Source organism: Agelaius tricolor, unplaced genomic scaffold (assembly GCF_023055355.1).
Source record: "Agelaius tricolor isolate 1412-34295 unplaced genomic scaffold, bAgeTri1.0.p SCAF_82, whole genome shotgun sequence".
Taxonomy (NCBI): domain Eukaryota; kingdom Metazoa; phylum Chordata; class Aves; order Passeriformes; family Icteridae; genus Agelaius; species Agelaius tricolor.
This window is the reverse complement of record NW_027269342.1, coordinates 329,577-356,337: the sequence shown is the minus strand read 5'-3', so window position 1 is coordinate 356,337 and position 26,761 is coordinate 329,577. Positions and strand designations below refer to the sequence as shown.

Genomic DNA, 26,761 nt, shown 5'->3' with positions numbered 1-26,761 from the left:
TGCAGTTCCATTTGTGCCCAGAGGCTTCTTAAAGGAAGTTTAAGTCTGTGTTTTACCCACTTTGAGTCATTTGTTATAACATGAAGTAAATAAACATCAACGTTTGTTACAACATCAAACTGTTCGTTACAACATTAGTAAATAAACAAAAATGGCATGATAGTGCTATTTTTTAGACATATGAGAGCAGTATTCAAATATATATATATATAAGCAATTCAAATATATATTCAAATATATATATAAAAAGCAATAGTAGCATAAAACAGCTTCTTGAATATCCTTTAAACAGCTTGACTATGCTGTTTGCAGTAGCAGATGTTTGGTCAAGCTGAAACTATTCCAGTGTATGCAGCATACCAAAAGAGTAAATGTTTGCAGAATGCTTACTTTTCAAAGCAGGAGATATGTGAGTATTTACAGAATAACTCATTCCACCCAATGCCCTCTAAATTGTCATCTAATGAAACAAGACTGTGGTACTTTACAGTCCACACTAATGTTTCATATCATATATGAATTCTTGACATTTTTTTATGTTTCAATAAAATATAACCATTTTTCTACTGTAAATATGGCAGAATTCTGATTTTGTTTCAGTAGCATTGATTTTGGAAGGCTTTAAATGGTCCTTTCTAGGAGAAAATGAAGATATCTGAGTCTGATCTGTGTATAAGTTCACACATTTAATACAAATGGTCAATCTTATGTGGATTTGATGAAGCCAATACAAAAATCTCTTATGAAATTTAAATCTACTAGAGTTTGATTTACATAACTTTGGCTGACCTAAGCAAATGTGTACATTAAATATATCATTTTTTTGAGTCAGAGCTGATGCATTAAACGGTTTTTATAGAGCTGCCTGCAAGAATTAAATGCTTAGTGATGTTCAACAGTTTAAAGTTTTCAATTCAATTTTTTTTCTTTAAAAACTACAAAAACTATATTGCAATACTCTTTGCAATCTTATAAATATCTTGCTTTTGCTTTTTTATCTGATAAAACTTACTTGTTTGGGAGGTATGAAAATCTTCTGGCTCTTCATACAGACTATTTTAAATAGTAAAGGCCCTTTTATCATTGAAAATTTGGTAATTACTTTTAAGCAGAGAGCTTTAAAAGGATGATTGTAGCAGCAGTAATCCCCATTATGTTCTTCTGTTATGTTAAAATATTATATTGGTACTAGATTCTTTTTTCTTTTTCAGAATGCAGAAGTTCGAGCTAAAATTGAGGTGACAGTGGGGCTTTTTGTAGTTTTCTGATGATTTTCAAAACATGTATTATTTCTGAATTTATTAAACAGTTGATGGTGCTGAATAGCAAATGACTATTTTCTGGGGGCGGGGGGAAGTGCTGCAGCTGGAACAGTCACAGAGAGCTCACTTAATAGTTAAGTTTCTCATCAAGGGGAGCAGGATGCCCAGAGAAGGTGTGGATGCTCCACCTATGAAAGTTCTCAAGGCCAGGCTACATGGAGCTCTGAGCAGCCTGGTCTGGTGGAGGGTGTCTCTGCCTGTGGCAGATGGATTGGAATGAGATGATCTTTGAGATGATCTTTGAGATGATCCCTTCCAACTCAAAGTGCTCTATGATCAAAGCAAGGCACTAAGGGACTCACCTGCACTTCTCTCCAGGTAGCTCACTTTTGAAGGCAGTGCTCTGATGTGGGCATTCTCACATCCACTGATACACACAGAACAGAAGCTCAGAGCATGCCCAAAACCATTAACAAAATCTCAAGAAAGAAAAGTGTGCTTGCCTTGTGCCAAGTGAATGGGTGGGGATTCAGAGGGGAGTGTGCAAACTGGATTTCAAAACTGCAATGTTCAGTTTCACAGGTTGACTTACCCAGGACCATCATCACGGAGAGAAGTCAAGGGAAGCTTTCAAACCTTGGTAAGCCTTTAAAAAACCTTATGTGTGCCAAGCTGGGCTGTATGAATTGTCTGAAGCTAAATTGCTGCTCCTATAGGTTGTCATGTACTCAGATGTAGATTGGCAAGATGTAAACCTCATAAGCAAAAAAATACCTGGCTTAGTCACTCGAAACAACCTTGTGAACTACAGAGCTCTGGTCATAATCTTGTCTAGGAAATGTGTATTTTGTGGAGAAATTCTATTGGATGTGTGTCTATTACTGTTGGTGTGGCTGTTTGTTTAGATGGCCTTCATGTTGCTTTACCAGTTTTTTTGCTCATGCTTCTTGAATATCAATTTTGTGACGATTAAAGAAATTTTCAGCTAACACTGAAGTGTTGTGAGTGAAGTGCATTTCACAGCCACTATTCCTGAAGTAAGCCTGTGGATTCAAAATCTGTAATTTCTCTGTCTTTTAAAATGTATTTTGACTTGCAGTTCATTGGGGAAATTGGTTTTTTATTACCTAGATTTTTTTTTGGTGAGCCATTAGCAAAACATTGTTCAATTTGTGGCTCTGCATTTCATTCCTATAATATGTGAAACTGGCAAAAAAAACCTGACTGTGCTACATGCTTCTTTAAGAAGCTGTTATTAGAACATATATGTAAAAAAAAAAAGACTAAAACTGCCTGTTTTATTTTCTTCATTGAGTTGTCATCCTGCCTACAAGATCAATTTATCACTGGAAAAGGCAGAATTTAATGGCTACGTCTGTAACAAGGAAAACATATGGTCTCCATAACCACTAGATTTTTAATGATGTGGCTTGGATAGAGCCATTCCTCCTTGAAAACTACCTTACCTTGGGGAGGTACTGCTGGCAGTCTCCAGCATGCCATTAACATTCCTTCATAAGAAAAGACAATGCCAAGAGTATCGTGTTTGCTCAGATGACAACCTTACTTAGACTGCAGACACTCCTTGTAGGTGCTTAGAAACTGTTTAGTGGTCATTGTTCGTGTCTAAACTCTCCTGGAGGGTTGGGGAGGAAAGTCATTGGGGAAGGTTGGCTTAGGGAAGAGATTCATTATCCAGTGAAGGGGATAATGTGAATATTGTGAGGAGTATGATGACAAAAAAAAGATATATACTTGTGTGATATTTTCCATACATTTTTCCACTCTGCCATTTTTTCCCTGTGACAGGGAAACCATAGAGTAGTTTTAGTGTTATAATAGAAATTTACTATTATTAATACTAATAGTTTGGTATTATATATTTGGTATATAGTGTAAATACTATTATTTACACTAAAAATTTGGATACACTCCAAACTGCAAGAAGTTTTTTTTCTGTCTACTTGTTGTCTCTTCTCCAAAATACTATGACTATGATTCTTAATTTTGTGTTAGGCTTTAATCCATGAAAATCAATTCAGCAGACTTATAGTTTTTAGTTTCTCAGCTGGATTTATCTAAGACCTTTTTATGCCTTTTTTGGGTAATGATTAAGAATTATTTCCTTTACACTTTCTGTGTGGACAGTTTTTTGTTAATGAAGAGCAGTTCATTTTTCTTAGTAGCAGGCTTTGTCCTTTCTTAATTAATATTATTTTGTTTCTAATTTAATGTAATTTATCTGAGATTTGTATTTAAGTAATGCACTTTATACTCAGGATTCAAACAGAGGTACAACCAAATGCAAGCTAATTCATAATTCATAACTGGATCTGCATATAAATTAGGATGCTATTAAATTTGTGACTTTAAATAGTATTTTACATACTCTCTAATTTAAGAAGAGTAACCCTAGAAAAAAAGAGCAAATAAACAAGAGGCCATCTTCATCTAATCTACCAGATGTAGATTACATCTAGTATTTAAAAGCCCAGGTTCTTTTGTTCTTTCCACACACCACCACCATTCCCTCTTCCTCCCAGGAGGCTGAAGTGCTTTTCAGGCAGTGTCTCCACTGCAGTGCTGTGCAGCCATGAAGGAAGGTGAGTACACGGGGCTCTGTGCCTTTATGGGGCATATTTGCTGTTGGCTTGTGAGGTAAGAGCATCAGACAAGTGTTTTTCTGCAGACACTGGCACATGTGGGCACACAGTTTGTGGTGACTGGGAGTGGGGCTGTGGCCCAGCCTCATCCCCAGTGGCTCCAGGTGTGCAGGACAGGTGAGCAGCACTGACAGCAATGAGCCATGGGGTGCCCAGGGGTGCTCACCAGCTGCACAGTAACAGAGGGCACACAGGTGCAGTGCATGTAAGATGAAGAGTACAAAAGGCTGGATTAAAGAACAAGATGGGCAGACATCTGCAGCCTTCTGAAAAGGTACGGTGTGGCAGTGGGGGTTTGAAGAAGTTTAGTCTCTCCCTGCCTATTGTGGAGGAATCTATATACCACTATATACCAAGGAATCAGCCAGCAAAGGAGTGGTTGCTCTCCCCTGGAGAGCCAAGCCTTGAATGAGGCGCACCTCAGTTAGGGTGAGGAACCTCTCCCGCGCATGATCCTTTGCAGTTCTCTGTTAATTGTTGTACCCCATTGGATTTTCCCTTGTTACTCATCCAAGTTACATGTATCCCATTCGTTCCTTGTTTCTCCCCGCCCTCCAGTTCCCGATATAAACCCCTGTTTTTCCCTGTGAAACCGGAGCTGCTGTCCCTGGCTCCCTTCACTGAGGCCCTGCTCTAATAAAGGCCTGCACTCTGTGGAACCTGCCACATGGTGCTCGAGCCTCTTTTCTCTCGGCACCGCTGCCGGGCTGAGAGCTGAGAATCGCTCTGCTGCCGGGATTGTGAAGAGCCAAGGGTCCTGTTCTAAACTGCAGCAAAGGAAAAATATTGAAAAACCATCTGATAACTCCAGTAGGCCTTTGTGAGTCAAAATACTGAAGCCCAGGACATTTTTTCGTGCACAAAGAGAGCTGGCAAGACTTTGGTCCTGGTAGCATTAATATGTTGCCCTGTGAGTTTAAGAACAAAACGAGAAGATAATAAATATGCAATATTTGACATTGATAAAGTCATTAAAATACGTATGTAATGGCTTATTGATTCAGGGAGCGTCCCCTGAATTTTTCTGAATATGCAAAAACATTAGACCAGAGCTTTTCTAATTCTAGGATCTGTACACTATCGTTCTGCAGGAAAGTATGCATCTGGCTTTAAATAAAAGAGTATATCCATAGAAAGTGGTCTGGCTGTGAAAGGAGAGAGGAACTCTCACAAAACCCTGTTGCTAAAGTCATGTTTACAAAGCTTTTCCTTGCAGGGAGGTGGATTCTGTGTTTTCTATTCCACAGTATCCACAGCAGGGGTTATGGTGTATGTACTTTCATACTTTAGATTTTGAACATGGTTGGCAGCAGCTCTGGCTTTTGGTTTGTGGAATTGGTTTTGAGGTGTCTTGAGACTGAAACGTTATGGCTAAGGGCTCAAACATTGCTATGAAGGAATTGTTGCCCTTTTTGGCAAAACTGCACAATGAAACTGTGACCACCAAAGCCCACCCCTTCCTGAATGTGCCTCCTGACTGGAACTTTGGACTGGGAGTTCAGCTGCCTAAGGGAACACGAGATAACAGTGACAGGATTGTCCAGTTACCTCAGGGCTAGGGAGAAGTAAACAAGGCTGGGGAAGAAGAAGGTATTCACAAGAAAGCCAGACCCAGCATCTGTCCTGAAAATGCACTCTGGCTGTGTCCAGGGTGGGGGAGCCCACAGACTCACCTGCTGAGGCCAGGTTTGCCCTCACCCCAACCAAGGGGAGAGGAGGTTTCAGGGCTGTTGCATCATCTCTGGTCAGAGGGCATGGCAACGAAAGACAGCCAAGATGACAGATCAAACTGAAGGGATTTTTGAATAGATACGTCTGACTATACCCTCTGTCAGTAACATATTGTGAAAAATGCCTATTTTATGACTGGCTTTTCGCAAATATTGAAATGAATATTATATGTGTTATGTTAAAAGGTTATGCTGTATTAATTTTCTTAAGTAGTGTGTTAAATATGGTTTTAGGTTATAACAAAATTTAAAATAGAAAATATGTATGTGGGATATTTTTTTTAAGAAAGGAAGGAGGTACTTGCACCAGATAGCAGCCACAGGATGCCTAAATCTTTCAGAGAAAGAGAATTTATTGCTCCATTATCAGAATAAACAAACTTCTTCCTGCCTTGCTCAGCCCTGAAGATGCTGTTAGGATTAGGAGGAAAAAATTGACACTGACCAGAGAGAATCCTTTGTTTGAATGGAATTTATGCATTATGTATGAGGTGTATGAATATGCAACAGGTCATTGTTTTTAAGGGTTAATCCTCTGTTAACGGGTGTCCTTTTTCGGGCTTATTTTGCCCAGAAAAAGGTACATGGACATCCGTGACTCTTTGTTTCTATTGTCTCATGCCGTCCTAATCCAAATCGTCCAAATTATTATTACTCTAATTATATTGCTATTTTTATAACCATTTTATTGTTATTAAACTTTTAACATTTTTTTAAAATGGCGTTTTTCACAATATAATGAATATTCCTGAAGTCTAGGTAGTTGGAAGGGAAGGGAGAATCGTTGTAACAGTGTCTTTGTGCTGTTCTTGCTTCTTCAGTAATAAGCTGCTCTTGGTGGTGCTTTAGGAGCTCCGTGACGGAGTTCCCTCTGATGTTTTTTGCTATAGAACCCAAAAGGTAGAACCCACTATATAATATAATAATGCTTTTTATAACTCTGCCATATGCTTCTCCAGTTGTTGAAAATACAGACATTTCTCACGCATTTAATCGCACTTAGACTTTCCCCTCTCTTTATTCTTTAAGTCAACGGCTTGAAACTCTGAAAAACAAACGGCAAATGGTTTCAGGAGCACCATGACTTCCCTCTGACGTCTCCCGGTGACGTTTTGGCTACAGAGCGCAGAAGGCGGAGGAGGCGGCCCTGCGGAGCGGAGTCCCGGTGCGCGGAGTCCCGGTGCGCGGAGTCCCGGTGCGCGGAGTCCCGGTGCGCGGAGTCCCGGTGCGCGGTCCCGGTGCGCGGGTCCCGGTGCGCGGGTCCCGGTGCGCGGAGTCCCGGTGCGCGGGTCCCGGTGCGCGGCGGGGCTGGCCGAGCATGAGCGCGGCCGTGCGGACGGTGCGGGCTGCGGGCGGGGGCCGCTCGGTGTGCGTGCGCTGGCAGGACGGGAGCGAGAGCCGCTACCCGTGCGTGTGGCTGCGGGACAGCTGCCAGTGCCCGCTCTGCTTCCTGCCCTCCGCCGGGGCGCGCAGGCTGCGCCTCGAGGACCTGGATGTGGACATCGTGGCGAAGCAGGTTGCTCTGGCGGATAGCAAAAAGGTATTTGAAGCGAACCGTCGCTCACCCTCTCGTGAAAGTTGTCTAACGATGCTTATTAATCTGAATTCGAGACAATTGCAAGTCGCGCTCTAATGGCAGTTTGATTGTTTGCAAACCTTAGCAGGTATTTGCAAAGCTTTCGGGAAGAATCGCATTTTGGGGAATTCAGATCTTTCCACCTCTATGTGAAACTTCACTGTATGGATGTTATGCAGAGGCTGCATAAACCCAAGCTTCAGCTATTTTCATATAATAATGCTTTTCAAAATTCTGCCATATGCTTCTTCATCACTAGTTGTTGAAAATACAGACATTTCTTGCCCATTTAATCACACTTACACTTTTTCCTCTCTTTATTCTTTGAGTAAATGGCTTGAAAATCTGAAAAACAAGAAAATGATTACTTTAATCTATAACAAAATATCATCTTTATTAGCAAACTTTCAATGCAAAATAACCTTTATCTTGAATGAACACAAACCAAAGTTAAAGCCAATAATCAGAATTGGACTAATGTCTGTATCCCTGTCTACTTATCTACTCTAACATTTCTTCCTGCAAAATAGAAGGCTATCAAGCAAGAGAGGATAGGAGCTGCCCTCCTTATGAATGTCAACCTTTCCTGATATATAAAATCCTAGTATATTATTTAGATTTTCTTTATGTTTTATTAAAAACAGTTTGTGGCTCCTTTGGCAAACTAATTTCCTCGGTTTTTATACTTCAAGATGTTTTAAACATATTGAAAATGCAGCAGTCAGCCCTGGGTCAGATGGGGCAGCCTCGCTGCAGGGGCAGTTTGCAGAGGCTGACTCATGTGTGAGGAGCTCAGCCACAGGATAAGGCTCTCTGGTGAGGAATTCTGGGCTCCCAAGTTGATTGTAGACAAAACTAATGCAATGTAAATTCATTATTTCATCAGGAAAATTAGGAATTGTCTGCTTCCAGTTATATTCAGAAACTGATAAAAGCACAGCACTAATACTAAAATGATACTGATAGTGTTTTACCATCATGTGAATGAGCAGAGTCATGTGAATTGGGAAGTGATACCTATTCATCCACCTTAAAAATTCAGCTGTAGGTCTGTGCTAGACTGAGCTCTTTCAGTTCATGACAAGCAAAGCCATATGCTTTCTATCCATGTTTTTTTTTTCAGGAATTTGAAAAACTCAACACTTTTTAAAATTTTATTTGATAGAGAGAAGACTTCAAAAGTAGGAGATGGATTTCTCTCCTGGCAAAAGGTCCTTGTCTGTCTTGTTCTTTTTCTTTTCTCATGACCTGTCAGTGTTTTGCAAGAAATTTTCGCTCTTCTGAGCTGGGGTGAAGTGCTCTCCCCAGTGATACGTGCCAGTTTTTACAATTCTCTTCTTTCTCTTAAGTGCAGCTCCCACAGTGGAAACAGTCCACACAAACCAGCAAATTAGGTCATGGGTTGAAATGAAAATGAACATTTATAAAAAGTGGCAGAATGTGAATGGTGTTTCCGTTGGGTTTTCATTACTTGTTTGCTATCATGCTTCAAGGAAAGTTTAACTCTGATATTATTGATCTAAGTATTACAATTTCTGCTGTTTCTAAGGGGTTTTGTTGTTCTAGATGATGTTTTTCAAATTTTTTTTTTCTGAACTCACCTTTTCCTTTGTGTTGACAGATCTCTGTTACATGGCCTGATGAGCACACAAGTGAATATGAAGCTGAGTGGTTGAAAAAACGATGCTTCTCTGAAGAAGCCAGAGCTGTCATGCGAGCAGATTTATTTTTGCCAGGTAGGAGTTAAATCCATGTCTGCCATGCTTGTGACAAGTGCAAGGGGTTTGACACTGACAGTCCTGGCTGAGGTGCCTGTGTGAGGACCAGGTCTACCCAGCTGAAGCCGTGGCGACAGCCCTTGGTGCCCAGGGCCAGGCAGTGCATGTGTGACAGGGACCTGTGGTAATCTTTTCCCTCTTCTACCTTCTATACCTGGGACAGTACAACTACTTGGGCTGCACTTACTTTCCTAAAAGCCTTCTCTTTCCAGAAAGTGTTAGTAGGTCTCATACATGAGCCATGGACCACCAGTGGTCTGTGACTATGCAAGTGTGTGAGTGCTGTTTAAACTATTTAAATTTTTCTAAATTTTTTCTAAAAAGAAAGATAATTAGGAATTGCAAGGGAGTTAAAACTGAAATATTTTTTCCCCTTTTTCATGGCCTTCTTGTTAAAAAGTAACTGTGTAGCTTGCAGTGTGTAGTGCTGAAGTTCAGGTTGTGTTTGCTTTGCTTCCCGTGCGTGTTTTAGTGGTAGACTGTCTTTTGATCACAAAGTATTTTGTACAACTGTCTTTGTAACATTTACCCTGTACAAATCACTTACCCTTTAAAGTGGATAATTATAAACCCACGAGGTTTGGCATGATGCATTTCATCATTACTCTGACAGCATTACAGACTGAGCATGGAGGTGTGAAAGCTTGGAGGATGCCTGTGATTGCTCTTGACAGTGTTCCTGTGAGATCTGCTCTTGCAGAAAGCTGTGCATCTGTGTTCAGTGTTAAGACAGTATCTGTTAAAATAGGACATTATTGGTTTAAAAGATAAGAAATATCTCCATTCATTTCAGTGGATGCTGTAATAAACTCTTCACAGTTCAGAATGGATCTATTTTCCCCTGGTAATATAAAAGTTTCTATCTACTTTACTTTTGGCAAAAAATAAACTGTTGTGTTTACTATTTTGAAGAGTTTGGCATGCTTCCACAGTGAATATGGTGAAGATACAGATCTCATTCAGGGAACCTAGACTTGATTTTTCAGATGGCAAGAACTTTTATTTGTGAAAATGAATATCCTATGAAAGCTAGCAGGATGTTTTTTAGTCTTCAAAGGGATCAACATAAATTACTTTGACTAGTACCCAGGCAAAATAATCTAGGTCTCAGGTTGTGTTAATTGGCAAAGGTATTAATTACTGAGATTTCAAAATTTCAGATGTAATGTTACCTTTTTCACCTATTATGAAGTCTTAACTGGCTGTGATTTGCCTTCACATGCATGCATTTGCACAGTGGTTACCTTTGGCATCTAAATACAGTGCATGTTTTGGAAGCCAGTTCTCTGCTCTGCCACTGCTCTTCTCCATTGGGGCCATCCAGGTAAAAATGTACACCAAAGATTTGTTTCATTCTTTGGGCAATGCTTTTTCAAATTCTGTTTCACATGATTGGTCTGAAGAAATTGTGTATGAACATTACACCAATTAACTGGCTTTATTTAAGTGGCATCATTCATCTCTTCCTCATGCTCTCAGACAATGATAATAATGAACTCCCTGGCTCATTACGATTGACACCTTCTTGCAGTTTTCCCCAGGTTTCAGTTGCAAAAAACAAGGCTGTGAGTTTGCTTGCTGGCTGTTTAAGATCTGTTTTTCATTGTATTTTTTGGTAAGTTTAGAACACACTTCCTTGTGGTGATGCACACTGCAAATTACATGCCCTAAAGCAGCTAACCATAGCCCAGCTGTATGATGTTACAGACAATGGTACAAAATGCCAGCCCTGCATGCTGCTTCAACAAAGAGAAATGCAAGCTTGCCAGACTGCTGTAGTTAAAGGTTAACCTTCACTGTTGACATTCACAGCTGAGGCTGGGTTTTTTTGTTTGTTTTTTTTTTTTTTCTTTTGCAAGTGGTTATTTGCTTTTAGTGCTGCTTTAAAAAAAAAGTTTTTCCATCATAGTTTCTGATTCAAGAAATGTAGATGTCAGACATTGTATCAAGCCCAAAAAGAAGAGTAGGTCAGATTTTCAGTGCATGGTGAAGTGACTATAAATAGCTCTATGGCAGTATGTCAAGATTTCTCTTTTAAAACATTGCCAGATCCTCTCCATGCAATACGCAAAATCAAAATCTGCTATTTGTGTATATCAAGGCTCATTTCAGCCCAGCTTACAAGATGCTCCCAAAAGAACAGCCAAAGAGCCATATTCCACTTCTACAGCTGTGGTGTCTCAAAGATACTCGTTTTTCTTTCTGTTTACTGGAGTTCTACACAGCAGATGTCACAGGAATGATTTACCATGTCTGTAATTCAGATGCTGGGGGTAGTAGAGGGTGCTTGTGAGACACAATGAGTAAGCCAGTATCCAGTATCTAACTCCATTGTGTTTGCTGAGGCTCATTTTCCAACATGCTGGCATTCCAACAATAGGATGGGGCTGGGGGGTTGGGGGGTGGGAATTAGATAACATCACAATCATATTTTCCTGTTGGGTGAAAGAGAAGATTCTGCAGAGCTAGTCTGTAGTGGTACCTAATATTTTTAACCTTAGGTTAGGTTCATGTTTAAACAGCAGTTTAAAGGTTTCAAATGATGATAATTCTTTGAAATGTGATGATACTGAATGTTTATATCCAGCTCCTGTGGATATCTGTTTATATCCAGATTCTGTGATTTGCAAGTTTGAATCAGGATGTTAACAGCATCAATGCTAATTTCAGTTTCTCTGCTAGGTCCTGAGAGATGATAATTTTAGGAGGATGAAGTTAAAAGTAGTTCTTTACTTTAAAAATTTGGTCATTTGAGTTTATCCTGCAGTAATAACTAATAAGGGCTTAATAACAAGTACATACATGTTATTAAGTTATGTATAAGTTATGTATATGCCATATACATAACTTACAATACATCAAAAATACACTTGGCTTTCAACAAACATTAAAATACATGCTGTAGGCAAAACAATTTTAGATGAAGTAATTTACTCTAGTGGTGTCTAGACTTTCTTTTATTACTCCAGAAGATTTGATCAGCATTGTCCCAAGTTGTGTAGCAAATGCTGGATAATTCCAAGTGTTGATGCATGCACACCATCTGCAGGTACTGAACGAAGGGCATCTTCTCTTTTTATGCAAACTCTAATGTAGTTAGGACTAAACTGGTATGATCAAGAAATGGGATTTTTGTTTTTCCTTTCTTTTCCCCCCAAATTATTGTTCTGAAATGATTGAAAGAGGCATTAATTCTTTCAAAAGAGTTTCATTCTTCCCATTTTGAAAAGCACACAGATCTGGGGTTTTAGTAGTCATAATATAAATTATCCATAAAGATACAAAATAATTCTGTAAGACTTGTTTTTATCCTGTATGAGTTGTTCAGTTACATTTGCAGAGGGACCTGGGCAGGTTGGATAGATGGGCTGAATCCAGCAAGGTGAGCTTCATCAAAACCACAACAACCCCTACAGCACTACAGGCTGGGGACAGAGTGACAGGACAACAGCCTGGCAGCAAAGGGACCTGGGGGTGCTGACTGGTGGCAGACTGAATGTGAGCCAGCAGTGTGCCCAGGTGGCCAAGAAGGCCAATGGCTCCTGGCCTGGATTGGGAATAGTGTGGCCAGCAGGAGCAGGGAGGTCATTGCTCCCCTGTTGGGCAGCACCTGGAGTGCTGTGTCCAGTTCTGGGCCCTCACTTTAGGAAGGACATTGGGATGTTGGAGCATGTCCAGAGAAGGGCAACAAGGCTGGAGAGGGGCTTGGAACACAAGTGCTCTGCAGAGCAGCTCAGCTGTGTAGCCTGGAGAAAAGGGGGCTCAGGGGTGACCCCATCACTCTCCACAGCTCCCTGAAAGGAGGCTGTGGCCCCGTGAGGCTCGGGCTCTGCTCCAGACAACCAGCGACAGAACAAGAGCACACGGACTAAAGATGCACCAGGGAGGTTCAGGTTGGACCTCAGGAAGAATTTCTTCCCAGAAAGGGAGATTGGGCATTGGGACAGGCAGCCCAGGGAGGTGGTGGAGTCACCGTGCTGGAGATGTCTAAGAAAGGCTGGAGGTGGCACTTGGTGCCATGGTTTAGTTGACAAGGTGGTGCCAGGTCATGGGGTGGACTTGATGATCACAAAGGTCTTTCCCAACCTAGCTGATTCTGTGATTTGCAAACATAAAGATTTTTAATTTGGCAACTTCAGCTGTGCTGTGCAAGTGAAACCTAAGGCTGTCCAGACACTAATGATTCATTCCTATCTTTCTTACCCCTTCAGCTTTCAGAGCATATGTTCTAATACTTCTGCTATAGTACAATGGAAACTGTATTTACTGCCTTAGCAGGGGGAAGAAATTGTTCTATGATGACATGATAAAACAATGAGGTGCTTGAGTGGGCTCCACCAAGAAATACTGCCAAAGAGTACAGTCCCTGTGCAGTTCAGTGCAGCTCCTTGAGAGATTTTCAGGCTGAAGAGATTTTGTGAATAAAAATGGGTAGAAAGTTCCTGTTGTTTGGTATGTGGAAGAATAACATGCCATGGGGAGCATACAGTTTTCTAAGACTTTCAGGCAGCCTTTTTAAAAAAACACTTTTAAATGGAAGAATGTAACTATCTGCATACCACAAGATCTTTTTTCCATTCTCTGAGTTTTGCTTTCCTGTCCCTTTTCCAATTAATTATGGACCTGGTAATCTGTCAAATTGTAAATATTGGACAACATAGAGCATTTTCATCCGGAGCCAAAGGTGTAAATGCTGCTTCTTTTAGCACAGACCTCTGACTTTTCTCTCACCTGTTGCTGTTGTGCTCACCTGACTATGATGCTCTTTGGGACCAGTCAGGAGAATTCCTTCACTGTTTTTTGTTTTAAAGCAGTTTTTGTTTAAAAGCAGTTCATGTGTATATCAGACATAAGTGTCAGAAATTAGACTTCAGAACTACTAGAAGGATCAAAATTGGCACTAGTGTATTTAAATCAAGCTCTAAGAGCTCTCTGAAAAAAAACCCACAAATACTAATATGTAAAGCATAAAGATTAAAAAGTCTGCTAGAGATCCTGTGCTAAAATTAATAATTTTCTTTGGGATATTCAGTATTAAATGGTGTGGTCACATTTATATTACCACTTGGAGCTATATGCAAGGTTTCAGTTTCTGGTGTATTTACCATGGTGTCATTATGGAGTACACTGGCAAATGTGAAGGGGGAAAGGCTGCTCCTGCAGTAGCTCAAAGGCCAAGCTCTTGACTGCATCAGCATGTCACTGAAGGGCTGGAAACTTGGAGCCTTTCTTCTCTGAAATTTGAGGTAGGATTGATATGCATTTGTGTACCAGCTTGCACCTTTAAAAAGAGAAACAAACCTAAACCATTAAGGATGCTGGCTACATTTGTCACTGGAAGGGAGTTCATATGAGAAAAGTGAAGCTTTGGGGAAAAGAGTTGATGGCCTTGCATGGCAGGATTGAACCATATTTACTCTCTAGCTTTTTTGTTTTGTTGGCGTTTGGCAACTATTTTGGTTTGTTGGTGTTTTTAAAATGCAAAGTGGTAAAACATTAAAGAAAAAAAGCTCTTCAGTTTTAGTAGCTGTTTTAGGAGTATCGGTGTAGAGTTCAGTTTCGTTGACACTTTGCAATTTCCACCTTGCAGCAGTACTGTAGAGGTTAAATATCTCTTCAGTCAGCAGGCAATGTTATAGTATTATTCCCAAATACATTTCAGAGTCTGGCAAAGACTAAATTCCCAGAAAAAATTATTTCTCTTCAAGTTAAGTGATATGAGAAACATTTTGAATTTAGCTTTTTCCTCCCTTTGGCTCCACAGCTGTTTGGATGTGAGGCCAGAGGACAGGCACCAGTGCTGCCGGTCTGCTTGGGTGGAGGGTGGAGGGTGGTGGTTCCACAGGGAGCTGTAGGGGTTGACAGGTTTGTCATGCCAAAATCCAAGGCAGTCCCAGCCTGCTATGCTGAGCATGTGCTGCTCTGCAGTGCTGTGACAAAGCACAGGTCTGCAACAAAAGACCCACCAGAAAACCCAACACCACAGGCCATACCCTGCTGCAGAAGGGTCATCCCATAACAGGTGAAACTTCTGGCAAGAGCCATTGGGAACTTGAACAAGAGGGCACTACAGTCCATGTACCCTTGGAAGCCTGGGACTCCTGGAGCTGCAGTTCAATTCTAGGTGCATGTATTTATTTTCCAAAGTGAAGAAAAATCTATTGATATATTCCTTGAAATTCTACTTCTTGTTTCTGGAAAATTAGGAAAATATTTATTAGCAAGTCAGTAAGAAAACTAGGATGGAAAAGATGAAACTTAAAATCTTCTGTTAGTTTTCACATGGTTATTCACCTGCTCTGTCTTTCAAAGGATATTCTTAACATACTTATACAACATACAAAATACATAAGTCTATATAATTTCTTAACTTCTAATAGAGTAAAGGGAAAACATTCATATTTCATTTTTTCACCATCTTTCAAATGTGTGAAAAGATGTATATTAAGTTAAATACAGTGGGATGGTGAGTAACTGGCCATGGAGTGGTATCAAAAAGAAATTTAATGATGTGAGATTATATGTCTCCTCAAGATTTACTCTTTTTTTTTTGTGAACATGTTACAAAATTGAACAGCCTGTTGAATCACACTGCTGCTTCTTTGAAAAACAGATAGACCAGAAAGATGGTCTTTGTGGATAGGTCATATATGGGAATGTGTGTTCTGATTCTTGGACCATCTCTAAGTAGCCTTAAACAGATGAAAGAAGAACACTACTGACTGAAAAATATTTTAACTCTATAGTGTCCGAGTTCAATTTTTTTTTAAGAGCACATTGTATTTTGTGCTTCCTACCTATATCTAGAAAGAGGTAAAAAAGAAGCCCAAACCTGGTCTTCACATTTGTTTGAACTATAGTATATCCTTCAGTCACCAGGTAAAATTACCCAGGGTTCTCAATTCTGAAAGCTCCTTGAAATTTGTAGTTTTCATTTGTCCTGTCCATTGAAGAGATGTTGGAATAAATAGAGATACAGGCATTTTATAATTGATGCCACCTGCATAATTTTACAAATGTTTATGTGGTCTCATTTCTAGTGTGTGATTGATGATTGGGCAAGTTATCTGAATATTAAAACACCAAGTAAGGTAGTTGTGATTTAAACAAAACAATTATTCTAGATAAAGTCTTTTCATGCTGTATAGTACACTCTTCTAAGAATAGCAGCTTCAGATTAAATATATAATAGCAAGGAAAAACGAATATCTCTTTACTGTAAGAATAAAAGCCCTGATTCAATATTTAAGAGAATGCTTGACTTAAACCAGTAATGTTTCAAGTTTTGCAAAAAAACTAGAATCAATGCTAACTTTACACAAAACAAAAAAATTAAGAATTAACATCTTTGTCCTTTTTACCCATTACTGTGCACTATCTTTGAATGTGTGTGTATGTTTATGCATACAAGCCAGTAAACTGAAGAGTTTTGATGCTAAAACAGCTGAGAACTTGTTTCTCTATTTCTTCCCTTTCAGAACATCAATACTGGGGCTCAGACCTTCAACTTCCCAAAATACCTTTTGAAGAGATCATGTACAATGATGAAAGTGCATACAGGTGGTTGTGCACCCTAAAGAAAGTAGGAATTGTTCTACTGACAGGAGCTGCAACAAGGCAGGGAGAATTGATTAAACTTGGCCACAGGATTGGGTTCCTGCGTCTCACATTTTATGGGTGAGTTTGTTTTATAAAATCTTTGTTTTGCCAGTGTTGTAATCACCTCTAATGTTTTTCGTCTAAGCTTGTTATATCTCTTTTGAGGATTTATATGTTAAAGCAAGGTGTATTTTTTTTCTCTATATATTAGAAAATTTGGCATCAAGTTCATAAACTGTACAAGAGAATCGCTCTGCTGTTACAAGTAGGGTATGTAGAGAAGAGCAGAAATAACACTAACTGCAGAGAGAAGGAAAAGTGCCTAAAACCAAATGCTGTTGAATATAGGATAACAGTGAGAGAGACTTACTTATTTATGCCATGAAACAAAACCAGGAATCTCCAATCCAGTCTCGTTCTGAACAGTGGAAGTTATCTATTCTGAAACTTTTTCTTAGTCTGATTTTGAGTCATGGCAATAGGTAAGACTTCGATGATGGTATCGTGGCCCACCTCACCAAAAAAGATGGGCTGAGTACCCATTTTCCTGCTTTCAACAGGGTCTGCTCTGGAAAGCCATAGCCAATCCCAACAAGCAGAGTTCAGCTTGAAGGAGCACAAGCAGGCACTTGTAAATTATCCTTTTGATGCCAAGAGCTGGCAAACTGAAGCTCTACCTCTGCAAACACCTACTAATGAGCAGACAAACCATGGTGGCAACTCACATCTTGCTGAGCTGAAACAGTGACCTCCATCTAACTAAGAAGAAATGTTTGTTGCTAGTACTTACCATAATTTTCATCTCTGAAACAGAAGTTCAATTCTTACTGGCATCCAGTTCTGGAGTGGCTTTTACAACTGTAATAAAATAATAACTTTGGGTTATTATTTCCCTGGTGTTTTACTGGGAGCCAAATACATGGCCTACAAAATATGAGAAATAAAAGGATAAACCTGGAGTTGGCAAACTTGCCAAATTAAACATTACCTTAACAGAACCCTGAATTTTAAACCAAAATGTAACAGCAATGAATATAATTCTAACACATGAAAGAAAAAAACCTTTCTTCTTGTCTAGATGTCTGCTTGGTGTGACCTCCCTAAAATGTCATTGCTTTAAAAAGTGGAAACATTCTCCATATCAGCCATATAACAACACCAAGAGTTTCCACCTTTTTAATTTAACCTTTTTCTTTCTATTATGGATACCCAACTGCATTAATGAAGTCTCCAGTCATACTGCTATTTGTTTCTCCAACTTCTCAGCTTGTGAGACCCTGTGTTCCTCCTCTGTTCTGAAGCCTTGTCCAGTGCTTGGTGTGGTGTGAAGGCATTCCTTTGGGGCTGCAGCACTGCCATGCAAACAGCCAGTCCATCAGTGTCACCTGGAGGTCCTCAGTAGCAAGAGAAGGACACGTGTCCTAAATCTCATACATATAAGACATAGACTTCTAATGAAGTGTAAGACCAAATGATTCAAATGTGGCTTCAGTTCCTAGCGCTGCACTTTGGCAGGACTAAGCAGGTGACAGACAGCCTGGTTTTCTACTGATGAAGACTGAACCCATGTTGCTATCTAATGCAAAACAATTGCTACACCTGCTTGGTGCCAATCTTCCTACTCTATCAAACAGCCTGAACAATGGGCTTTGAAACCTGACCCTAATTATTAAACCACAAACCATTCCAACCCACTCTGCTCTCCTTAAGGCCCCAGAGTCCTCTGGCATACCCTCACTACCTGTGCCCCCAACATGGCCAAGTTGATGCTTCAGCTCAGATTAGACTTAGACAAAGTGAGGTTGATTTTTCCATATGCAATGCTGAGCTCCCCATTAGCCTCTTTGACTTCAAGTCAGTAACTTGGGCTTTCAGCAAAGCTCACTGTGTGCAAGGAAAGCTCCTGGGGAGCAGCTTCCCTTGCAAATCCTGACAATACAAAAGCAACGACTGCTTTTACAAAAACTTCTGATGATTCTATAAAATATTATCACTCCAGCAATTTTATATATCTAAATAAGATGATTAAAATTTTAATTTTTAAAATTTAATCATCTAATCATCTAAATAAGATCTAAAATTTTAATTTTTAAAATTTTAATCATCTAAATAAGATGATTAAAATGTGTTAAATTGTTTTAGAACTATCAAGTGACACCACAGCTTATTAAATTAAAGATTGAGCAAATCTAGCTGCCTTCAGCTAGATTTTTATCTTAATTACAGGAATTATAAAAAGGGGCTGTTTTTTGGCTGTCAGACTGTGGAATTATGGTTGAAATTGTCATAATTGAGTACTGAGGTCATGTGATGATGAATATGTGCTGTTACTCAAGTAACGTACTGATGAATATGTGCCATACCAAATAATAAAAACTATTTCTCCTAGACAGTTAGACACATTTGCAAATACTCAAGAGGGTTTTCCCTCCGGAAATTGCAGAAATCTAATTTTAGCATTTTGCATAATTTCTATACTAAATATCACTCCTAGAACAAAAGTATTTATATTCTATATATAAATAATTTATCTGCATGTTCTTTAGCCTATTTTCTTTTTAAACTGTTATTAAGAAGTAAAACTAGGCACACACCATCTGGAACATATTTTGTCTATAGTATTCCACAAGGGAAAATGAGTTTCACAATTTCTTTTTGGTCACTGATGTGCGTGCAATTATATCGTCTCTGTATGGTAAATTACACTTTTCCAGACAAACATCTGGATCTATAACATGCATCTGCTGAGGAGTGTCTTCAATCATGTGAACTTTGTGTAAACAAAACCTGTGGTTCTGGGTCTCAAATTCTCCTGCATGGTGTGGCACTCAAAACACATTTTGTCTGTGCAGCAGCATGAGGCAATCATGTCATTGTCATAGAGCTGTGACTTTTTTCACTGCAGTTGTCAGAAAACTTTTTACTGAATTGTGCCAAATTCCAAGGGAGAAACTATGTAATAAAATAAACAGAGCTAGTTCTGAACAAGGATGTCATAAAAGGGAAAGAAGTTTCAAAGTCTTTCATCCAGACATTTTTCTCCAGAAGCAAATTTTCACCCTACAGGAAAGATCCCCCTGTAAAGGATACTCTATATTTTCTAAGATTATGAAGCCTTAAAAATAACTTCTGGGGAAAATTACATGGCCTTTACAAGTTCTGCATTTCACTGATAATGTGCTCCACGTGGCAGTGGTAAAGTGAAAGGCTGATAAAAAGAAATGGGCCAGCTTCTACTCACTTATTTCTGAAGCATCATTAGTAGGATGATTTCTACTGGCAGAAGCCTCTTGGTTAGTGTCTTCTGCTGGCCTTTGCCACCATTGAAAAGCCATCCTTCTTCTAGGTACTGTCCTGATGCCAGATGTCCCTTGACACACTGGAGGGACACTGCTAAATTTATTTATCTGGAGGGACACTGCTAAATCCTTATTTTCTTATAATGTTACAATATTTTCATGTCCAAAGATGAAGTGACTGTTGTGCTGTGATTTCGCAGTTTCAGTGTGTCCTGTCTGGCATGTGGGCTGGATGTTCTAACGTGTTTTCTCTTTTCCCTTTCATTATAAAGACCGACTTGGCAAGTGCAGGACAAAGCAGATGCTAACAATGTAGCATACACAACTGAGAGACTCTGCTTTCACACTGATTACCCTGCTCTGCAGCATCCACCTGGGGTAAGTTGAGTTTACTGACTTTTTCACTCCACAAAAGGAGAAAGGGGAATGGTCTTGTAGTGTGAAAAATGGTTAGTGATCAGTGGCTCTGAATTTCATCTTAAAAGAGCAGTGTAAAAATATCAATATATTATCCTGCATATGCTGATCTATATACACATGGCATACAATTTATACAGTATGATATAAATTCAGCAAGTCTCCCATATACCCCATAATTTTTAAATTAAATTCACAAAGTATTGAAAATATTGCCACATGAGGAAACTTTCAGGTTCTCTATATGCTGTGAGTACTGTTCTCATTACTTTACAAAAGTTAGGTGTCTAAATGCTATAGTCAGGTTGTGACATTTTAGGACTCATCTCTTCAGCTCAGGAGGGTAACAGAGAAAGAATTATGATTAAGATGGTATGTTCTGTTTTCTGTGAATTGGTAAAAGATAAATACTTGTCTGCCCTTTCATGAAAAAAAATCAGGGCCCTTCTGTAAAACTGGACAACCACAGAAAAGATGTTTTCACCTGGTTCATGTCATATCAAAGTGTAATCCACATAACTCACATCATTCCAGAGAACTGGAAAGTAGTAGGAAGAAAAAGAGGGAGTCAAAGGAAAGAAGCAAGACCTCTTTGCCACTGACTCACAGGTTGCAAGCATTAGAAGATGTCCCAATGGGATGGATTTATGAACATGCTATTTTAATTTTCTGCCTTTGTGATACTGGTGGCAGAGTGTTGTGAGCTGCAGTAAATGAGAGCTCAGTCTGTCACTGGGAAAAAACCAAACAACCAGAATAAAAGAACCACAGATGTGAGAGAACTGATACTAATAAGCTGTTAAATATGCAAGCCAATTATTTTTTAAAGAGCTGTTAATTCCTTCCAGGTTCAATTTCTTCATTGTATAAAGCAAACAGCTGCAGGAGGTGAAAGTGAAGTTGTAGATGGATTTCATGTATCCAACAAGCTGAAGAAACAAAATCCTGAAGCATATCAGATCCTGTCCTCTACTGCTGTAGACTATACTGATGTTGGGGTGGATTACTGTGATTTTGCTGTGCACTGTAAACAAAGGATTATAGAGTGAGTAGTTTCAACAACGCCTAAAAAGAAAATCCCTGTCATCTGGTGGATGATGTGTCGGTAGGAAAAGGTCTGCTCCTGCCACCTTGTGGGAAAACACTGGTTTAACTTGGTCTGTAGTTCTAGGTTTGGGTGGAGTTTTGTGGTCGATTGGTTGGGATCTTTAGTCTGTTTTTTTGGGGAAATGTGTGACTTGTTCTGTGCATTGTGCCACTTACTTGGTTTTGCCACACACAAACAAGAATTGGTGGTAATTAGAGTAACTCCTAACTCCTAGGCACAGGTTAGCAAACAGCCAAATGCCAGCCAATGTACACATATATATCATGCCAAGGAGAGGTCATAATTTGAAACATTTAGATTAAGAATTATATACTATTAGAAGATGAAATGCAAATGTTCATATTCTTTTCTGATTTAAAAAAAAGTTTATGATTTACTAAAAAAAGTTTACAATTAAAGAGTATATAATACAGATCTTTGAGCAAATTAAGTGTCTACACTTTTTCCTGGTTATCCCTTTTCCTAGTTAGTCTTAATTAGCAAAATCCAATCCAATATCAATCTGAATTTTACTATAGAAACATACTGATATTCCAGCAGGAGAATTCAGTTATTGTTTAATCATCTTGAACTGTTTGAGTAACAACAGAATACATTCCTTTTTCTTTTTTCCTTTCCTTTTTTTTCCTCTTTTCTTTGTTTTATAGCACGGATTCCAGAGGCCAAGCAATTCGGATCAATTATAATAATGCAACAAGAGACACAGTGTTTGATATACCAGCTGAAAAAGTGAGGCCATTTTATGCAGCTCTAAAGGAATTTAATGATTTATTGAACAGTGCAGAACACAAGTTTACTTTCAAGATGAAACCAGGTCAGTAAGTTCCTTCTCCTCACAACAATTTTTCACATGTTTTTCCTGACAGTCAGAATACTTGAACACTAGCACTAGTACTGAGAGGAACTTCAAGTCTTTCAATCACCTATTTTATTTCATACTGCTTTCTTGCATTCATCTCGTAGATTTCTTTTGCCATTGTTACACTATAAAGAAGAAAAAAGTGGCAGGGAGGAATAGTCTACCTATAGATTAGCCAAATGTATCTCTAAACTAAATACAAAACAGCATTTTATGCTACATAGCATATTGGAAATTGATGTATCAATAGCACCATCGATTGGCAATCCTATGTGTGATGTCATGTGTGGCCTTAATCTCTGTTCTTTCATTCCTCAGCATTAAAACAAATATATGAATCTCTCAAGAGATATTACAAAAGTAAATTCATCTTTGTATCTGACTGCCTCAGATACTATGGTACTTGTGTCTAAAATGTCTGTGAGGAAATTAATCTCTCTCCATTGGAAGCAGACAATAAAACAATGAGTAAGATCACATTAATGGAAAAACAAAGTGCCTTACATTACATTAGTGGCATACAATCCATTTTGTTGATTAATGCAAATGGTGGTAGGGGGAATGAGGAGAAGATAAGAAAGACTGTGAGTTTATTTCATTCGAGATGTACCATAATGGAGACACACAAGAGAGAAAAATGAAATTGGTATTCTAGCATTAATTATGCAATTTCCTAACTCTCAGTGTTTTAACTTTGTTCTCATGTAAATCTCTTAACAGGGACAGCATGTATGTGTATAGTACAACTGGTACTAGACTGCTCAAATAAAATGTATCCTAGTGGTTTTTACACATTTTATTTCACCTCTATGGATCTGCATTCTCCTCAAGGCTTGATTTTCTCAGTATGCACTCCTCTACCACCCTGCTTTTTAACTCCTCATTATACAAGAAATGAAAGCGGTATCAAAAGGGAACTGGCCTCTCTGGTTGAGAAAGCTAAAATTACTGTGTTGTTGCTGTGTATCTCTAGCTGTTATATTCCTCACTAACTGTTGATATCAATCTTTCTCTGTGGTTTTTTGAAGGAATCTACTGTAACATTCCAGCTACTGACCTTTGTGCAATCTCTTTATATAGGAGATGTACTGACATTTGATAACTGGCGTGTGCTCCACGGTCGCCAAGGCTACCCACCCTGTCCAGAAGTGACACGGCACCTGGAAGGTGCCTATGCAGACTGGGATGTAGTCATGTCAAGGCTCCAGCTCCTCAGGAAAAGGGTTCTGAAGAGGGATTGAGCTTTCTCCTAACTAGAATGAGCAAAACGTAGATTATCTAACCTCAATCACAACAGCAATATTGAAAAAATGAGTCTTCTTTTCAGAAACTGACATCACTTTTGCCAAGGGCTTGTTCCAGAACAAGGTGAAGGCTTTGAAGTGACAGAGGGTAGGTTTTGATTAGATATGAGGGAGACATTCTTTACAGTGAGGGTGCTGAGGCACTGCAGCGGGCTGCTTGGAGAAACTATGGCTGCCCAGCCCCTGGAAGTGTTCAAGGCCAGGCTGGGGGGGGCTTGCAGCAACCTGGGACAGTGAAAGGTGTCCTTGCTTATTGCAGAGTGGGTGGAATGAGATGGTCTTTAAGGTCCCTTTCAACCCACACCATTCTATGAGTCTGTCATAAATTTATTTCTGGTTTCTATAAGCTGAGAAACATTTTGTTCATATGATTATGTTCATATAAATTTTGTTAAAATTTAAGATTTATCTGTGCCCTAGTCTTTGAATCTAGGAAATACATTCCTATGTCTGTAAGTTTATGTGCTTTTATAAAAGAAGTGTGCAAAGTGGCTTGAAAGATTATCACTTCACTGGACTGACTGCAGATCACAATGCCTTCCTTTGCCTCTACATATCTACCTACCCTCCCAAGAAGGCTTGAAAGGTAAAAGGGAAATAGTATCATGAACTAAATTTTGTTATGAATGGGCACCTTTCTTTATTTTCAGACTTGCATTCTTTATTGCACAGATCATAACTAAAATTCACTAACCAAAAAAATCCCACAACACTGCCATGATGCTATTTTTAAATACACACCTTTCTAGGTAGGACTCTGCTGTAATACATGATGTCATTGAACAGAGGCTGTATTCTCTATATCCCACTGTACATGCTTTGATTATCACAGCCACAAATTATTTTTCTTACATGCCCAAGTCTATAAGCTCAGAAATCATAAACCTACCAAAGAATGCATCATATTAATGTTCCTCTGCATTAGGAAGATAAATCACTCTCAGTGTAGAGGTCACAGACAGGATCAGAAATCCTACCAGAAATCCTAATGTAGAGGCCATGTACAGACATAAGGTCTCTACAGCAGATTTCTGAGTAAAGTGAAAAGTAAGAATGCTGATGATGCTTGGTGGCTAGAAACTACAAAGCAGAAGTGGCAATTGACTTTGGATGTGACAGAAATGTGGCAACTAAACCCAAATCCATTTTTGTTACACCCACCTCCAATAGGTCTTTAGGATGTTTTCCTCTACTCAGTGTGATTTTTATTCAGAATCCAATCTAGAAATGACTGCAGCCAAAGTAGTGGAGTTCTTTCCCTACATTCAAACGCCAAATGGAAAAAGAAAGAATTTTAAAGTACTTGTTTTCATACTCAACATGTCCACTGAGTTTATTTTTCACTGTTCTTATAGCTGCAGAGTTAACAGGATGCCTCTCACCATGCTGTGAGCTGGACAAAACAGCCACTCTTCCACCCCCAAATCCTTCTGTTCAACTCTGTATTTTCAAACTGTCCCTTCCAAGTCAAACAAATCCTAGTCTCTTCTTGGAAGGGTAACACACTAGAACTACAACTACAGAATTAAATAACCAAAGAATTAAAATAAGGCCAGGCTGGATGGAGCTTTGAGCAACCTGATTTAGTGGACAGTTGTGGGGGGATAGAATCTAAGAAAATGAAGACAGTGCAAAAGATGATCTCACTCTGAGGATTGCAGCTGTACTAATTACCAAAGATTAGGAACAAGCCTGCCCTTAACAGGCCACAGCTGTGTCCAATGAGGATCAGTGCTATAAAAGAGTGAGTTAGCTGAGTGAGAAGAGAGTTGGAGTCAGTGCTGTGAGGAGCTGCCCATGAGAGACCACAAAGAAGGTATGGAACTTTTGCAATATGATGACAACAGACAGGGTTCCTGCCCATGGCAGGGGGGCTGGAACTGGATGGCCTTTAAGGGCCCTTCCAACCCGGTCCACTCTATGATTCTATGACCTAAAATCAGCAAGCACTTCCATAGCTCCTGCTCATCATTTAAGAACAGATATCAGCTGAATAATCAGATAAAACTCGATTAGGCCTTTTTGTCATAGGGCAGTTTGAATGTAGTCCTCTTTATTAAATAGTGAAATGTTAATGTCAAAGTTATGACCTCATTAAATAGTCTAACAAAATTGGGGTTTAGGGGTAATTAAATCTCTCAGTGCCTTCTTTAATAATTAATTCTAGAAACATGAGGAAATTTTTTTTTTGCTTTTGCAATAAAAGAGAGAAAAGCTGAGGAAAGATTAATAGCTACATTCATAATGCTCTGCAATAACTGTGTTATTTTCCATATAAAAATGGAGTGAATGTTGCAATTTATAACTGTTAAGACATCTTGTGCTTTATACTAGTCATTAATAGGGAAGAGATATTTTCCACTTGTATTCTATACTTTTCTGCACACTTCAATTCAAATTTCTTTTTATTAAAAGCTTTTATGGAACTGATTGCTGGTTTGGGCTTGTATCTAATCTCACACGTAACATCTTGCACACGGATATGAAGTCATTATTGTTAGTTACAAATAACTATTAGTAGCTAGTAACTGGTAACTATTATTAGACCTGGATCAATTTACATTTGTCCTGTATACTTAACATACAGTTTAAATATAACTAAACCCATCGCTTTGAGCAGAATGGAGTACAAATAATGGTAAAGACTGTTCTGGAAACATGAAGTCCTGCACAAGAAAAAAAGTAAAATTCCTGTAATGCCTCCATAAGCACAATATCCAATTAAACTGGAAAAGGGTCAGACTACCCCCACAAACTGAATGCAAATCAAAATTTATGCTTGTGCCTGAAAACCCTCTGCTCAACTTCTAGAATCCAGCTACTATCTATAGCAGAGATCTAAATTCTGAATTCTTTTGCCTAATAGTTTAGTCGTACTGGAAATTCTGCAATATGCAGGATGCCTCCCAGACCCAAGCTGGCACCACTTGGAAGCTGCCTGGTATGACAGTGCCAAGTGGCTCCTGCAATCTGGCATCAGGAACCTGGGATGGTGAGTTTTGTTTCCCAGGAAAAAGGGCTGAGGTTTGTGGGCCGGAGTGGCCGGCTGGCTCCTGAAATTCCGTGATACGCAGGATGCTTCCCAGACCCAAGCTGGCACCAGCTGGAACTTGGGCTGGTTTGACAGTGCCAAGTGGCTCCTGCAATCTGCCATCAGGAACCTGGA

The 26,761-nt window shown here is 39.3% G+C and overlaps 1 protein-coding gene across 4 annotated transcripts; it reads left to right on the top strand.

Moving 5' to 3' along the window:
- Positions 1 to 727: 727 nt before the first annotated feature.
- Positions 728 to 26,025, top strand: BBOX1 (gamma-butyrobetaine hydroxylase 1). Of its 4 annotated transcripts, XM_071418290.1 has the most exons (8): positions 4,539 to 6,829; positions 6,876 to 7,195; positions 8,853 to 8,967; positions 16,488 to 16,686; positions 20,180 to 20,285; positions 21,173 to 21,369; positions 22,080 to 22,246; positions 23,372 to 26,025. In XM_071418290.1, the coding sequence occupies exons 2-8, from the start codon at positions 6,974 to 6,976 to the stop codon at positions 23,530 to 23,532; spliced, it is 1,167 nt and encodes a 388-aa protein (XP_071274391.1). In that variant the 5' UTR covers positions 4,539 to 6,829; positions 6,876 to 6,973; the 3' UTR covers positions 23,533 to 26,025. The 4 variants fall into 4 exon arrangements, with proteins under 4 accessions (XP_071274393.1, XP_071274391.1, XP_071274392.1 ...); XM_071418292.1 differs by lacking the exons at positions 4,539 to 6,829; positions 6,876 to 7,195 and adding an exon at positions 728 to 1,902; XM_071418291.1 differs by lacking the exon at positions 4,539 to 6,829 and having other exon boundaries at positions 6,838 to 7,195.
- The last annotated feature ends 736 nt before the right edge of the window (positions 26,026 to 26,761 follow it).